This window comes from Diprion similis, chromosome 5 (genome assembly GCF_021155765.1).
Source record: "Diprion similis isolate iyDipSimi1 chromosome 5, iyDipSimi1.1, whole genome shotgun sequence".
NCBI lineage: Eukaryota > Metazoa > Arthropoda > Insecta > Hymenoptera > Diprionidae > Diprion > Diprion similis.
Window position 1 is genome coordinate 841,100 of NC_060109.1, and position 17,030 is coordinate 858,129.

A 17,030-nucleotide genomic window follows, 5' to 3' on the forward strand; every position below is an offset into this window, starting at 1 on the left:
AAAGATTTTTCGGCCAAAAAAAATCCAAGGCTAACCCCTTTGCATTTTTGGCGAAAATTTCGACGACTTTGAAAAGTGCTGCAATTAATTCTTGAGGGTACTATTCCGACGTGATTTTGCGAGAGGAATCGATTAATCGCAGTCCCGATACGCTGCGAGCAACACCTGCAAAGTTACAGCCGAAAAACTGCAGATTTTCATCGTCATTTCTCCGCTGCTGGTCCTAGGCTATTTTTCATGTGTTTTCTGAGTTCCTGGGCGTCGAATTAGTCTAAAAAGCGTCATACGGATCGATTCCCAGACAAAAGATTTTTCGGCCAAAAAAAATCCAAGGCTAACCCCTTTGCATTTTTGGCGAAAATTTCGACGACTTTGAAAAGTGCTGCAATTAATTCTTTAGGGTACTATTCCGACGTGATTTTGCGAGAGGAATCGATTAATCGCAGTCCCGATACGCTGCGAGCAACACCTGCAAAGTTACAGCCGAAAAACTGCAGATTTTCATCGTCATTTCTCCGCTGCTGGACCTAGGCTATTTTTCATGTGTTTTCTGAGTTCCTGGGCGTCGAATTAGTCTAAAAAGCGTCATACGGATCGATTCCCAGACAAAAGATTTTTCGGCCAAAAAAAATCCAAGGCTAACCCCTTTGCATTTTTGGCGAAAATTTCGACGACTTTGAAAAGTGCTGCAAATAATTCTTTAGGGTACTATTCCGACGTGATTTTGCGAGAGGAATCGATTAATCGCAGTCCCGATACGCTGCGAGCAACACCTGCAAAGTTACAGCCGAAAAACTGCAGATTTTCATCGTCATTTCTCCGCTGCTGGTCCTAGGCTATTTTTCATGTGTTTTCTGAGTTCCTGGGCGTCGAATTAGTCTAAAAAGCGTCATACGGATCGATTCCCAGACAAAAGATTTTTCGGCCAAAAAAAATCCAAGGCTAACCCCTTTGCATTTTTGGCGAAAATTTCGACGACTTTGAAAAGTGCTGCAATTAATTCTTTAGGGTACTATTCCGACGTGATTTTGCGAGAGGAATCGATTAATCGCAGTCCCGATACGCTGCGAGCAACACCTGCAAAGTTACAGCCGAAAAACTGCAGATTTTCATCGTCATTTCTCCGCTGCTGGTCCTAGGCTATTTTTCATGTGTTTTCTGAGTTCCTGGGCGTCGAATTAGTCTAAAAAGCGTCATACGGATCGATTCCCAGACATAAGATTTTTCGGCCTAAAAAAATCCAAGGCTAACCCCTTTGCATTTTTGGCGAAAATTTCGACGACTTTGAAAAGTGCTGCAAATAATTCTTTAGGGTACTATTCCGACGTTATTTTGCGGGAGGAATCGATTAATCGCAGTCCCGATACGCTGCGAGCAACACCTGCAAAGTTACAGCCAAAAAACTGCAGATTTTCATCGTCATTTCTCTGCTGCTGGTCCTAGGCTATTTTTCATGTGTTTTCTGAGTTTCTGGGCGTCAAATTAGTCTAAAAAGCGTCATACGGATCGATTCCCAGACAAAAGATTTTTCGTTCAAAAAAAATCCAAGGCTAACCCCTTTGCATTTTTGGCGAAAATTTCGACGACTTTGAAAAGTGCTGCAATTAATTCTTTAGAGTACTATTCCGACGTGATTTTGCGAGAGGAATCGATTATTCGCAGTCCCGATACGCTCCGAGCAACACCTGCAAAGTTACAGCCAAAAAACTGCAGATTTTCATCGTCATTTCTCTGCTGCTGGTCCTAGGCTATTTTTCATGTGTTTTCTGAGTTCCTGGGCGTCGAATTAGTCTAAAAAGCGTCATACGGATCGATTTCCAGACAAAAGATTTTTCGGCCGAAAAAAATCCAAGGCTAACCCCTTTGCATCTTTGGCGAAAATTTCGACGACTCTGAAAAGTGCTGCAATTATTTCTTTAGGGTACTATTCCGACGTGATTTTGCGAGAGGAATCGATTAATCGCAGTCCCGATACGCTGCGAGCAACACCTGCAAAGTTACAGCCGAAAAACTGCAGATTTTCATCGTCATTTCTGTGCTGCTGGTCCTAGGCTATTTTTCATGTGTTTTCTGAGTTCCTGGGCGTCGAATTAGTCTAAAAAGCGTCATACGGATTGATTCCTGGACAAAAGATTTTTCGGCCAAAAAAATTCCAAGGCTAACCCCTTTGCATTTTTGGCGAAAATTTCGACGACTTTGAAAAGTGCTGCAATTATTTCTTTAGGGTACTATTCCGACGTGATTTTGCGAGAGGAATCGATTAATCGCAGTCCCGATACGCTGCCAGCAACACCTGCGAAGTTACAGCCGAAAAACTGCAGATTTTCATCGATATTTCTCTGCTGCTGGTCCTAGGCTATTTTTCATGTGTTTTCTGAGTTCCTGGGCGTCGCATTAGTCTAAAAAGCGTCATACGGATCGATTCCCAGACAAAAGATTTTTCGGCCGAAAAAAATCCGAGGCTAACCCCTTTGCATTTTTGGCGAAAATTTCGACGACTCTGAAAAGTGCTGCAATTAATTCTTTAGGGTACTATTCCGACGTGATTTTGCGAGAGGAATCGATTAATCGCAGTCCCGATACGCTCCGAGCAACACCTGCAAAGTTACAGCCGAAAAACTGCAGATTTTCATCGTCATTTCTCTGCTGCTGGTCCTAGGCTATTTTTCATGCTTTTTCTGAGTTCCTGGGCGTCGAATTAGTCTGAAAAGCGTCATACGGATCGATTCCCAGACAAAAGATTTTTCGGCCAAAAAAAATCCAAGGCTAACCCCTTTGCATTTTTGACGAAAATTTCGACGACTTTGAAAAGTGCTGCAATTAATTCTTTAGGGTACTATTCCGCAGTGATTTTGCGAGAGGAATCGATTAATCGCAGTCCCGATACGCTGCCAGCAACACCTGCGAAGTTACAGCCGAAAAACTGCAGATTTTCATCGATATTTCTCTGCTGCTGGTCCTAGGCTATTTTTCATGTGTTTTCTGAGTTCCTGGGCGTCGCATTAGTCTAAAAAGCGTCATACGGATCGATTCCCAGACAAAAGATTTTTCGGCCGAAAAAAATCCAAGGCTAACCCCTTTGCATTTTTGGCGAAAATTTCGACGACTCTGAAAAGTGCTGCAAATAATTCATTAGGGTACTATTCCGACGTGATTTTGCGAGAGGAATCGATTAATCGCAGTCCCGATACGCTGCGAGCAACACCTGCAAAGTTACAGCCAAAAAACTGCAGATTTTCATCGTCATTTCTCTGCTGCTGGTCCTAGGCTATTTTTCATGTGTTTTCTGAGTTTCGGGGCGTCAAATTAGTCTAAAAAGCGTCATACGGATCGATTCCCAGACAAAAGATTTTTCGTTCAAAAAAAATCCAAGGCTAACCCCTTTGCATTTTTGGCGAAAATTTCGACGACTTTGAAAAGTGCTGCAATTAATTCTTTAGAGTACTATTCCGACGTGATTTTGCGAGAGGAATCGATTATTCGCAGTCCCGATACGCTCCGAGCAACACCTGCAAAGTTACAGCCAAAAAACTGCAGATTTTCATCGTCATTTCTCTGCTGCTGGTCCTAGGCTATTTTTCATGTGTTTTCTGAGTTCCTGGGCGTCGAATTAGTCTAAAAAGCGTCATACGGATTGATTCCTGGACAAAAGATTTTTCGGCCAAAAAAATTCCAAGGCTAACCCCTTTGCATTTTTGGCGAAAATTTCGACGACTTTGAAAAGTGCTGCAATTAATTCCTTAGGGTACTATTCCGACGTGATTTTGCGAGAGGAATCGATTAATCGCAGTCCCAATACGCTGCGAGCAACACCTGCAAAGTTACAGCCGAAAAACTGCAGATTTTCATCGGCATTTCTCTGCTGCTGGTCCTGGGCTATTTTTCATGTGTTTATTGAGTTCCTGGGCGTCAAATTAGTCTAAAAAGCGTCATACGGATCGATTTCCAGACAAAAGATTTTTCGGCCAAAAAAAATCCAAGGCTAACCCCTTTGCATTTTTGGCGAAAATTTCGACGACTTTGAAAAGTGCTGCAATTAATTCTTTAGGGTACTATTCCGACGTGATTTTGCGAGAGGAATCGATTAATCGCAGTCCCGATACGCTGCGAGCAACACCTGCAAAGTTACAGCCGAAAAACTGCAGATTTTCATCGTCATTTCTCTGCTGCTGGTCCTAGGCTATTTTTTATGTGTTTTCTGAGTTCCTTGGCGTCGAATTAGTCTAAAAAGCGTCATACGGATCGATTTCCAGACAAAAGATTTTTCGGCCAAAAAAAATCCAAGGCTAACCCCTTTGCATTTTTGGCGAAAATTTCGACGACTTTGAAAAGTGCTGAAATTAATTCTTTAGGGTACTATTCTGACGTGATTTTGCGAGAGGAATCGATTAATCGCAGTCCCGATACGCTGCGAGCAACACCTGCAAAGTTACAGCCGAAAAACTGCAGATTTTCATCGGCATTTCTCTGCTGCTGGTCCTGGGCTATTTTTCATGTGTTTTTTGAGTTCCTGGGCGTCAAATTAGTCTAAAAAGCGTCATACGGATCGATTTCCAGACACAAGATTTTTCGGCCAAAAAAAATCCAAGGCTAACCCCTTTGCATTTTTGGCGAAAATTTCGACGACTTTGAAAAGTGCTGCAATTAATTCTGTAGGGTACTATTCCGCAGTGATTTTGCGAGAGGTATCGATTCATCGCAGTCCCGATACGCTGCCAGCAACACCTGCGAAGTTACAGCCGAAAAACTGCAGATTTTCATCGTCATTTCTCTGCTGCTGGTCCTAGGCTATTTTTCATGTGTTTTCTGAGTTCCTGGGCGTCGAATTAGTCTAAAAAGCGTCATACGGATCGATTTCCAGACAAAAGATTTTTCGGCCAAAAAAAATCCAAGGCTAACCCCTTTGCATTTTTGGCGAAAATTTCGACGACTTTGAAAAGTGCTGCGATTAATTCTTCAGGGTACTATTCCGACGTGATTTCGCGAGAGGAATCGATTAATCGCAGTCCCGATACGCTGCGAGCAACACCTGCAAAGTTACAGCCGAAAAACTGCAGATTTTCATCGTCATTTCTCTGCTGCTGGTCCTAGGCTATTTTCCATGTGTTTTCTGAGTTCCTGGGCGTCGAATGAGTCTAAAAAGCGTCATACGGATCGATTTCCAGACAAAAGATTTTTCGGCTAAAAAAAATCCAAGGCTAACCCCTTTGCATTTTTGGCGAAAATTTCGACGACTTTGAAAAGTGCTGCAATTGATTCTTTAGGGTACTATTCCGACGTGATTTTGCGAGAGGAATCGATTAATCGCAGTCACGATACGCTGCGAGCAACACCTGCAAAGTTACAGCCGAAAAACTGCAGATTTTCATCGGCATTTCTCTGCTGCTGGTCCTGGGCTATTTTTCATGTGTTTTTTGAGTTCCTGGGCGTCAAATTAGTCTAAAAAGCGTCATACGGATCGATTTCCAGACACAAGATTTTTCGGCCAAAAAAAATCCAAGGCTAACCCCTTTGCATTTTTGGCGAAAATTTCGACGACTTTGAAAAGTGCTGCAATTAATTCTGTAGGGTACTATTCCGCAGTGATTTTGCGAGAGGTATCGATTCATCGCAGTCCCGATACGCTGCCAGCAACACCTGCAAAGTTACAGCCGAAAAACTGCAGATTTTCATCGTCATTTCTCCGCTGCTGGTCCTAGGCTATTTTTCATGTGTTTTCTGAGTTCCTGGGCGTCGAATTAGTCTAAAGAGCGTCATACGGATCGATTCCCAGACAAAAGATTTTTCGGCCAAAAAAAATCCAAGGCTAACCCCTTTGCATTTTTGGCGAAAATTTCGACGACTTTGAAAAGTGCTGCAATTAAGTCTTTAGGGTACTATTCCGACGTGATTTTGCGAGAGGAATCGATTAATTGCAGTCCCGATACGCTGCGAGCAATACCTGCAAAGTTACAGCCGAAAAACTGCAGATTTTCATCGTCATTTCTCCGCTGCTGGTCCTAGGCTATTTTTCATGTGTTTTCTGAGTTCCTGGGCGTCGAATTAGTCTAAAAAGCGTCATACGGATCGATTCCCAGACAAAAGATTTTTCGGCCAAAAAAAATCCAAGGCTAACCCCTTTGCATTTTTGGCGAAAATTTCGACGACTTTGAAAAGTGCTGCAATTAATTCTTTAGGGTACTATTCCGACGTGATTTTGCGAGAGGAATCGATCAATCGCAGTCCCGATACGCTGCGAGCAACACCTGCAAAGTTACAGCCGAAAAACTGCAGATTTTCATCGTCATTTCTCCGCTGCTGGTCCTAGGCTATTTTTCATGTGTTTTCTGAGTTCCTGGGCGTCGAATTAGTCTAAAAAGCGTCATACGGATCGATTCCCAGACAAAAGATTTTTCGGCCAAAAAAAATCCAAGGCTAACCCCTTTGCATTTTTGGCGAAAATTTCGACGACTTTGAAAAGTGCTGCAATTAATTCTTTAGGGTACTATTCCGACGTGATTTTGCGAGAGGAATCGATTAATCGCAGTCCCGATACGCTGCGAGCAACACCTGCAAAGTTACAGCCGAAAAACTGCAGATTTTCATCGTCATTTCTCCGCTGCTGGTCCTAGGCTATTTTTCATGTGTTTTCTGAGTTCCTGGGCGTCGAATTAGTCTAAAAAGCGTCATACGGATCGATTCCCAGACAAAAGATTTTTCGGCCAAAAAAAATCCAAGGCTAACCCCTTTGCATTTTTGGCGAAAATTTCGACGACTTTGAAAAGTGCTGCAATTAATTCTTGAGGGTACTATTCCGACGTGATTTTGCGAGAGGAATCGATTAATCGCAGTCCCGATACGCTGCGAGCAACACCTGCAAAGTTACAGCCGAAAAACTGCAGATTTTCATCGTCATTTCTCCGCTGCTGGTCCTAGGCTATTTTTCATGTGTTTTCTGAGTTCCTGGGCGTCGAATTAGTCTAAAAAGCGTCATACGGATCGATTCCCAGACAAAAGATTTTTCGGCCAAAAAAAATCCAAGGCTAACCCCTTTGCATTTTTGGCGAAAATTTCGACGACTTTGAAAAGTGCTGCAATTAATTCTTTAGGGTACTATTCCGACGTGATTTTGCGAGAGGAATCGATTAATCGCAGTCCCGATACGCTGCGAGCAACACCTGCAAAGTTACAGCCGAAAAACTGCAGATTTTCATCGTCATTTCTCCGCTGCTGGACCTAGGCTATTTTTCATGTGTTTTCTGAGTTCCTGGGCGTCGAATTAGTCTAAAAAGCGTCATACGGATCGATTCCCAGACAAAAGATTTTTCGGCCAAAAAAAATCCAAGGCTAACCCCTTTGCATTTTTGGCGAAAATTTCGACGACTTTGAAAAGTGCTGCAAATAATTCTTTAGGGTACTATTCCGACGTGATTTTGCGAGAGGAATCGATTAATCGCAGTCCCGATACGCTGCGAGCAACACCTGCAAAGTTACAGCCGAAAAACTGCAGATTTTCATCGTCATTTCTCCGCTGCTGGTCCTAGGCTATTTTTCATGTGTTTTCTGAGTTCCTGGGCGTCGAATTAGTCTAAAAAGCGTCATACGGATCGATTCCCAGACAAAAGATTTTTCGGCCAAAAAAAATCCAAGGCTAACCCCTTTGCATTTTTGGCGAAAATTTCGACGACTTTGAAAAGTGCTGCAATTAATTCTTTAGGGTACTATTCCGACGTGATTTTGCGAGAGGAATCGATTAATCGCAGTCCCGATACGCTGCGAGCAACACCTGCAAAGTTACAGCCGAAAAACTGCAGATTTTCATCGTCATTTCTCCGCTGCTGGTCCTAGGCTATTTTTCATGTGTTTTCTGAGTTCCTGGGCGTCGAATTAGTCTAAAAAGCGTCATACGGATCGATTCCCAGACATAAGATTTTTCGGCCTAAAAAAATCCAAGGCTAACCCCTTTGCATTTTTGGCGAAAATTTCGACGACTTTGAAAAGTGCTGCAAATAATTCTTTAGGGTACTATTCCGACGTTATTTTGCGGGAGGAATCGATTAATCGCAGTCCCGATACGCTGCGAGCAACACCTGCAAAGTTACAGCCAAAAAACTGCAGATTTTCATCGTCATTTCTCTGCTGCTGGTCCTAGGCTATTTTTCATGTGTTTTCTGAGTTTCTGGGCGTCAAATTAGTCTAAAAAGCGTCATACGGATCGATTCCCAGACAAAAGATTTTTCGTTCAAAAAAAATCCAAGGCTAACCCCTTTGCATTTTTGGCGAAAATTTCGACGACTTTGAAAAGTGCTGCAATTAATTCTTTAGAGTACTATTCCGACGTGATTTTGCGAGAGGAATCGATTATTCGCAGTCCCGATACGCTCCGAGCAACACCTGCAAAGTTACAGCCAAAAAACTGCAGATTTTCATCGTCATTTCTCTGCTGCTGGTCCTAGGCTATTTTTCATGTGTTTTCTGAGTTCCTGGGCGTCGAATTAGTCTAAAAAGCGTCATACGGATCGATTTCCAGACAAAAGATTTTTCGGCCGAAAAAAATCCAAGGCTAACCCCTTTGCATCTTTGGCGAAAATTTCGACGACTCTGAAAAGTGCTGCAATTATTTCTTTAGGGTACTATTCCGACGTGATTTTGCGAGAGGAATCGATTAATCGCAGTCCCGATACGCTGCGAGCAACACCTGCAAAGTTACAGCCGAAAAACTGCAGATTTTCATCGTCATTTCTGTGCTGCTGGTCCTAGGCTATTTTTCATGTGTTTTCTGAGTTCCTGGGCGTCGAATTAGTCTAAAAAGCGTCATACGGATTGATTCCTGGACAAAAGATTTTTCGGCCAAAAAAATTCCAAGGCTAACCCCTTTGCATTTTTGGCGAAAATTTCGACGACTTTGAAAAGTGCTGCAATTATTTCTTTAGGGTACTATTCCGACGTGATTTTGCGAGAGGAATCGATTAATCGCAGTCCCGATACGCTGCCAGCAACACCTGCGAAGTTACAGCCGAAAAACTGCAGATTTTCATCGATATTTCTCTGCTGCTGGTCCTAGGCTATTTTTCATGTGTTTTCTGAGTTCCTGGGCGTCGCATTAGTCTAAAAAGCGTCATACGGATCGATTCCCAGACAAAAGATTTTTCGGCCGAAAAAAATCCGAGGCTAACCCCTTTGCATTTTTGGCGAAAATTTCGACGACTCTGAAAAGTGCTGCAATTAATTCTTTAGGGTACTATTCCGACGTGATTTTGCGAGAGGAATCGATTAATCGCAGTCCCGATACGCTCCGAGCAACACCTGCAAAGTTACAGCCGAAAAACTGCAGATTTTCATCGTCATTTCTCTGCTGCTGGTCCTAGGCTATTTTTCATGCTTTTTCTGAGTTCCTGGGCGTCGAATTAGTCTGAAAAGCGTCATACGGATCGATTCCCAGACAAAAGATTTTTCGGCCAAAAAAAATCCAAGGCTAACCCCTTTGCATTTTTGACGAAAATTTCGACGACTTTGAAAAGTGCTGCAATTAATTCTTTAGGGTACTATTCCGCAGTGATTTTGCGAGAGGAATCGATTAATCGCAGTCCCGATACGCTGCCAGCAACACCTGCGAAGTTACAGCCGAAAAACTGCAGATTTTCATCGATATTTCTCTGCTGCTGGTCCTAGGCTATTTTTCATGTGTTTTCTGAGTTCCTGGGCGTCGAATTAGTCTGAAAAGCGTCATACGGATCGATTCCCAGACAAAAGATTTTTCGGCCATAAAAAATCCAAGGCTAACCCCTTTGCATTTTTGGCGAAAATTTCGACGACTTTGAAAAGTGCTGCAATTAATTCTTTAGGGTACTATTCCGACGTGATTTTGCGAGAGGAATCGATTAATCGCAGTCCCGATACGCTGCCAGCAACACCTGCGAAGTTACAGCCGAAAAACTGCAGATTTTCATCGTCATTTCTCTGCTGCTGGTCCTAGGCTATTTTTCATGTGTTTTCTGAGTTCCTGGGCGTCGAATCAGTCTAAAAAGCGTCATACGGATCGATTCCCAGACAAAAGATTTTTCGGCTAAAAAAAATCCAAGGCTAACCCGTTTGCATTTTTGGCGAAAATTTCGACGACTTTGAAAAGTGCTGCAATTGATTCTTTAGGGTACTATTCCGACGTGATTTTGCGAGAGGAATCGATTAATCGCAGTCCCGATACGCTGCGAGCAACACCTGCAAAGTTACAGCCGAAAAACTGCAGATTTTCATCGTCATTTCTCTGCTGCTGGTCCTAGGCTATTTTTCATGTGTTTTCTGAGTTCCTGGGCGTCGAATTAGTACAAAAAGCGTCATACGGATCGATTCCCAGACAAAAGATTTTTCGGCTAAAAAAAATCCAAGGCTAACCCCTTTGCATTTTTGGCGAAAATTTCGACGACTTTGAAAAGTGCTGCAATTAATTCTTTAGGGTACTATTCCGACGTGATTTCGCGAGAGGAATCGATTAATCGCAGTCCCGATACGCTGCGAGCAACACCTGCCAAGTTACAGCCGAAAAACTGAAAATTTTTGTCGTCATTTCTCAGCTGTTGGTCCTACGTTCTTTCATGTGTCATCTGAGTTTTTGGGGTTCCATTGACTCCCGAGATGGTCATACAAATCGATTCCGAGACGAGAAATTCTCGGCTCCGAAAATGACTAAAAAAGTAATGCAAACCCCTCTGGATATTTGGCGAAAATGTCGACGATTCGGAAAAGGGCTGCAATCAATTCTTTGAAGCACTATTGCGACGTAATTTTTCCAGAGAAATCGCTCCAACGCAATCCTTATACGCCTCGAGAAACTGAAGATTTTTAACGTCATTTCTTTGCCATTGGTCCCACGCTCCTCTCTATCCGTGTTTCGAAGACTTGGAGATCCTGGGGGTCCTCTTAGTTTGGTGCGCGTCATACACATTGGATTCGAGACAAAAATTTATCCGGCCAAAAAAACTTTCGGCGTCTTCTTTCGATTCTGGAACTGCATGTCACAGTTCATGTTTTATTACATCAACCTGCAGATTTACAGGCCCAGTTTTTCTTAATTTCTCATCTATTTACAGAGTGAATATCTTTACCAATTCAGTATATGATTCAAAACTCTTTTTCATTTTTACTGCACAACCAATTATAATTAGAACACCAACGAATGTACAAAGTCACTTTTATTACATCACACAAATCTAGGCTATAACTTCGTCCAACAGTGTTCCTCATTCATTCCTCAGTATTATATCCAGTATCAGGTATTCATACAGGTACTTGCAATAAATTCACATGAATTACAGAATAATACTTAGATATCATCCTATAGTACGTAAACAAACGTATCATCCTCTCAGTATCTGATTCCAAGTTCCGAACTATACATAATTTCTGTACCCTATTTATTGCAGTTAACAACGCGTCTTATTCAATCATGAAATTACACGCATAATTACGTATAGTAACACAACTAGACTATCAGAAATGAATCAAACAATTCATTATCAATCCACTTATCCCACATTCTAACACCATATTGTTGGAAGACGAAAGATTAAAAGTCTCTGCACAGTCATCCATCACAGTCACGGTGTTCTACTGCGCCTGACTTGCGGCAACTTGATATGCATCCGTGTAGCTGTTAACCCCTGGTTTTTGCGCCTTAATCAACACCGTTGACTGAGGAATGCCATACGGACGACTTCGGACAGTAGCGGCATCTGGATACGTCTGAAATAATCATTAAACAGATTCTGTTTAGAGTATGAAAGGACCAGTAAGATTCGGAGTTGTCATGGAAACGAAACTGTCATAAGTGTAAGCCGTGGTGTAAGCGCATGGAAATTGTACTCCAATTGTGACAAATAAGATCGACACATCAAACAACTTTTCAGGGTATCGGTAAGTTTTTGTCCACAACTTAACTGATTCGTTCATGCTGACTTTCATTCAAGAAACGCGACCAAGAACTAAATTTGACTGATCATTATGCCAATAACAGTTTTATTGGCCAAAAATAATTGATCTGCATCTAATTTGAACAACAATTCTAAATCTTTTTAGCCTCATCTGCGGCGGCGGAGGAAATTTGGAAGAGCATCAGAGGAAAATGTCGTCCAATTATAGTGAGAAGCATACTTTCGAAGCCGAGTGGTTCGATCCGGTTGCGTCTCTCCTGAAAAAGTTTCTCCTCTACTACTTTCCTGCTGATAATACGGTAGAAATTGTAAGCGCGATAATCGATTCACTATTCCGAACAAGGCAAGAGCTAAAGAATTGTACAGAGAACGACGAACGATGAAATCAGTTTCTTTCTCATTTTTTTACAGTACGATATTAAGAATAGGAAAGTATTTCTACGTCGAACAAAATGCCAAGGAATTACTGCGAAAGATTTCTACGTCGGAGGAATGGTACACATATTTTCACGATGCCTAAAGATAAAGGATTTTGCAGATGGCGCGACCAAAGCGAAACTTGCCGATCAGATGGAAAGGTAATTCAGTATTGCGGCGTTTGAGTTTGAATATAATGCTAAAGCTGGGGCAATTTAAAAATTCCAGAACATTGGCGATAATCAAACCGGATGCTATAGATAAAATGGGAGAAATATTGAAACGGATAACGAGGAACAACTTTCATATAGGAAATGTTAAAATGGTCCACATGACCAGAGACGAGGCTGAGGAATTTTATAACAAAGATAGAGGACAAAGCAACTTACCGTGAGTTTTGAACACCATTTGTTTTCTAAATGCGACTTTGACTCGGTGCTCCTTGACTTTAATGCGACAATGTCACACCGTTCTTGCAGAATGTTGCTGAAGTACATCACGTCAGGTCCAATTTTGGCACTCCAGCTTATCGGCGAACAGGGAATTGACAAATGGCGAGAACTGATGGGACCGATGGACAGCGTGGAAGCTCGAGAAACCGCTCAGAATTCAATTCGGGCTTGCTACGGCAAAGACAATATCTATAACGCTGTGCATGGGTCGGATTCAACGGAAAGTGCAGCTAGAGTATGTTGAACAATTCAGTAAAATTTCCCTAGATGGAATAGAGAGCGTGTAAACTGAATGTAAACTGTTACAGGAATTGAGATACTTCTTTCCTGATGCAAAGGTCAGGAGCAGGAGTATCAAGAACACCGCAACGCTCAAGAACTGCACCTGCTGCGTGATAAAACCACACGCCGTTCAGTCGCGTCTTATTAGTGAGTATTTGTAACTCAGGTTCGTCGAAAGAAAGAAGATCAAGTAACAATTAGTCGATGAATGACAATCTAAGTGAATTTTCATACTAAAAATATAACATTCTCAACACGTAGGTTACATCATCGACGATATACAAAAGGCAGGATACACAATATCAGCTGTACAACAGTTTTACGTAGATCCTACAAACGTCGAAGAATTTCTGGAGGTCTATAAAGGAGTTTTACCCGAATATGGGGTGAGGACATAACGCAACCTTGCGATAATAATGAGCTTGAGAATTATCGGAGCAGTACATAATCCAATCGCGTTTATGTCGAGCAGGCAATGGTCACAGAAATGCAGTCTGGACCCTGTGTTGCGATGGAGATCACGCACAGCCACCGTGGAAAAGATGTGCCAACGGAATTCAGGAAGTTATGTGGCCCCATGGACCCCGTGAGTCTTCTTTCTCCCCCCCCCCCCCCCCCCCCCACCCGCCGCTTTTCTGGTCAAATCAATCAATTTTCTTCGAAGCAATCTCCACTATCTTTAAATTACTCTTGACGATGTATGCTTGATTTCGCGAAGCACTCAAATTTCATTAGTCAAACTGACGCAATTTTCCATTTGAATTTCTCAGGACATAGCGCGGCAGTTGAGGCCGGAAACCCTGAGAGCAAAGTACGGGAAGAACAAAGTCCAGAATGCTGTTCACTGTTCCGATTTGCCGGAGGATGGATTACTGGAGGTAAATTGAGTAAATTAAATCCTTTATTTCATCCTGTGATTCCGAATCGCATGAATAATTTTTAGATAAACATAATCTCTTCTTTACCATCACCTTCTTCAGAGTTTTATGAAAAAATAAGCAACGCCGCTGTATATTTGTTTTTTTATATTTTTATATTCTTTACAGGTTGAATATTTCTTCAAGATACTGGCCGATGGTTAGGAGATTTCAACGCTGTCACTACATCCGCAAATTTGACATACATTGTAAATTAAAACTTCGTTATAAATTGTGTACATAAATATTTTTCTATAAACAATAAATCGAAATGAATTTAGACTCAAAAATCATTTGTATAATTTTTTTTAACCGTCGTCGCCTGTATCATACAAACAAATAATTTAATAAATATTGCGATAAAATATGGCAAACGAAATATTTGTTCGAATTAAATAAATGCTATTCAATTAAAAGAAAAAAAAAAATAATCGAAACAGTGATTCGTGTTATTAAGTGAATAAAGCATCACATTTAAGTGAGTTGATCCAATATTCGTTACGCCATATTTAATCGGCATAGATATCGTTAGATCGATCAATGTTATAACATCTGTGTGAAATACGTTGAAAATTTAGTTTCATTCATTCATTCGGACAGAAGAAATGAATGTCGATGAATGAAGGGTACGAATGAATGTAAAGTAATTAGACTTCCAAGTCGAATACACGGAAATGGAAATGAGTAAATGGACACATCATGCTGTATTACGCCATTGCAAAACTGATGACTAGAGCTATTCGTTCAACGATTTCAATTACCTACCTACTTTGCCGCTGTGCAAAATTGAGGCCGTACAACCGTAAATATTTTGCATTACATGTACAGCGTCTATTTATGGAATTTGTTTAATCGACCAAACATATATTCGATACTCACGATCAGCCACGCTTATTTCGAATATGTCCGTAACATAAGAGGATTAAAAAAACGTGAATGAAACTGAGATAAAGAAATGATCCTTACATGATGATAGAAGACTAGGAAATTTCGCAAGACATGAATGATTCCTCAGACTATTAGCCTTCGTTTCTTGCCAAGAAATTCTTCACAGGCATTCACTAGCGTTTGTTTAATAGCCGTGGTATCTTACCGATAATATCCTACCTGCAATAGGAAAACAACAAGCCAAGTAAGAAATTACTTTACTTCGAAGGCAAAGGTGTAACGTAAATGCAAAGTAATCGCGGAAATTTTTACATTTTTTGTTTTTTGCAAGATTAAAAAAGAAAAAGAGAAATTTTGTTGAAATTTTTTGATCGCTTTTCATCTCGATTTTTAAATACTGAGTCCAAGAGTACGATGAAAAAACTATTTGCAGAGTTATTACTTCAGTAACGATAAATAATTTTAACGATACGGTATAAAATGAATTCAAGAAAGTCCAAACCTACGTTTGTATCAATTGTAAAAAATATCGTTCTTCATCTCTTCTAGTTATAGAAAAAAATTTCAAAACGAGTCTTATTGATTCACCTGATTGATCGAAGTATAATTACACTGATCTTCCAGATGTTAATAAAACGAGCTAATAACTCCAAGATTGATAATATTTGTAATTATTATATGCTTAAAAATATGTAATTATAATACGATTTTTAATTATCCTTACGTATAACGATTAATATAATTACACCCCGAAATTTATCCTGTGCATAATCAGTTAAAATTACGTAGAGAAATCATTAGCGGTATCCGTATAAAATAATAATAGATATAGACAAAGTAGACCGCGTCTGGAAAGGTCTACATATTTCGAAACAAGTATACGGAATAGGGGGAATAAAAAAATAATTACCCTTCAGGCGATTCAAGCGCTACGTGTATAATATATCTAGAGGATATTACGGCGCTGCGCAACGCTCCAGATATTGTAACGACGAATAAAAGTGATCGTTCACCGACCCGCGCAAAATGCAAAGTGTAAGAATGAATACTAGGTGAATGAATTATATTTCTTCTACGAAGTATCAGAAATCCAATCACAATTCGATTCCGTGAGTTTATTAGAATTCAATTTCTTCACGCGTTGCTGGAGTAAATAAATATTTTTCTTTAACCAATTGACGTATAGATATTAGATTCGGATGAAGTTGAACTCTTTTACGGTATTGTTTGTCGTATAGTAAAACGTATGTAGGTATGTACGTACATACGTGGAAGAAATTATACCAATGCTGTAAAAACAAAGTACAAGTGAAATTGAGATAAAATAATGCGAATGATTCAAACACCGCAGACTAAAGATATAATATCTGCGCTAAACAATAACAATTATTAACTTATCAGTGTTGTGTATGTAAAAGTAAAAATAATATCGTAAATCGAGCTGCAATTTCAGATACACCGTGTGTACATAACATTATAATAGACTTTAAGTAAAGATAATTTCATACGTATATGAGGTATTCCACGTCAACTCGACAAGCCAGTGTTAAACCCAGACCATTTCAAAATCATTTCATGTTTTTTTCTAACATTTTACTCGGTAAAAATTACTGCCTGAATTTTTTTCAAATTTTTCTTATTAAACCGTTTATTTTTTATAAATATTTCAAGTCGATTGCGAATACCAATTTTTTTAAGTCTGAAAAAAATTCTCAAAATTCCCGTGAATGACACAAAACACCCTCCGTTTTTTAATTTTTTTTTTTTTATCACCTAGTTCGGAATTTTGAGATTTTTAAACCCAAAATTCTCTTTACTAACCAAACATTTACAAGTAAATTGACCCTTCTTTGACACTCACGATTCGATCCTGCGTTAATTTTGGGTTTAAAAATTTCGAAATTCCGAATTAGGCGATGCAGAAAAAAATAGAAAAAAAATTCGGCCCTCGTTTTTCATAACGGGGGATGTTTTGTATAATTCACTGGATTTTTGAGAATATTTTTCAGATAAAAAAAAATGGGCATTCGCAATCGACTTCAAAATATTTATAAAAAAAAGAAACGGAGAGAAAAATATAAAATGGATTTGAGATGGTCGGGGTTTAACACTGGTTGAGTTGGCATGAATACCCCATAATAATGGCACATTACTGTACGCGTGAATTA

The 17,030-nt window shown here is 40.3% G+C and overlaps 1 protein-coding gene across 2 annotated transcripts; it reads left to right on the forward strand.

The window, feature by feature from the left end:
- Nucleotides 1-12,037: 12,037 nt before the first annotated feature.
- LOC124406344 (nucleoside diphosphate kinase 7) lies at nt 12,038-14,248 on the forward strand. Of its 2 annotated transcripts, none has more exons than XM_046881737.1 (9): nt 12,038-12,214; nt 12,318-12,484; nt 12,552-12,713; nt 12,803-13,010; nt 13,084-13,204; nt 13,319-13,443; nt 13,530-13,643; nt 13,828-13,935; nt 14,104-14,248. In XM_046881737.1, the coding sequence occupies exons 1-9, from the start codon at nt 12,098-12,100 to the stop codon at nt 14,137-14,139; spliced, it is 1,158 nt and encodes a 385-aa protein (XP_046737693.1). In that variant the 5' UTR covers nt 12,038-12,097; the 3' UTR covers nt 14,140-14,248. The 2 variants fall into 2 exon arrangements, with proteins under 2 accessions (XP_046737693.1, XP_046737694.1); XM_046881738.1 differs by having other exon boundaries at nt 12,052-12,214; nt 13,828-13,978; nt 14,078-14,205.
- The last annotated feature ends 2,782 nt before the right edge of the window (nt 14,249-17,030 follow it).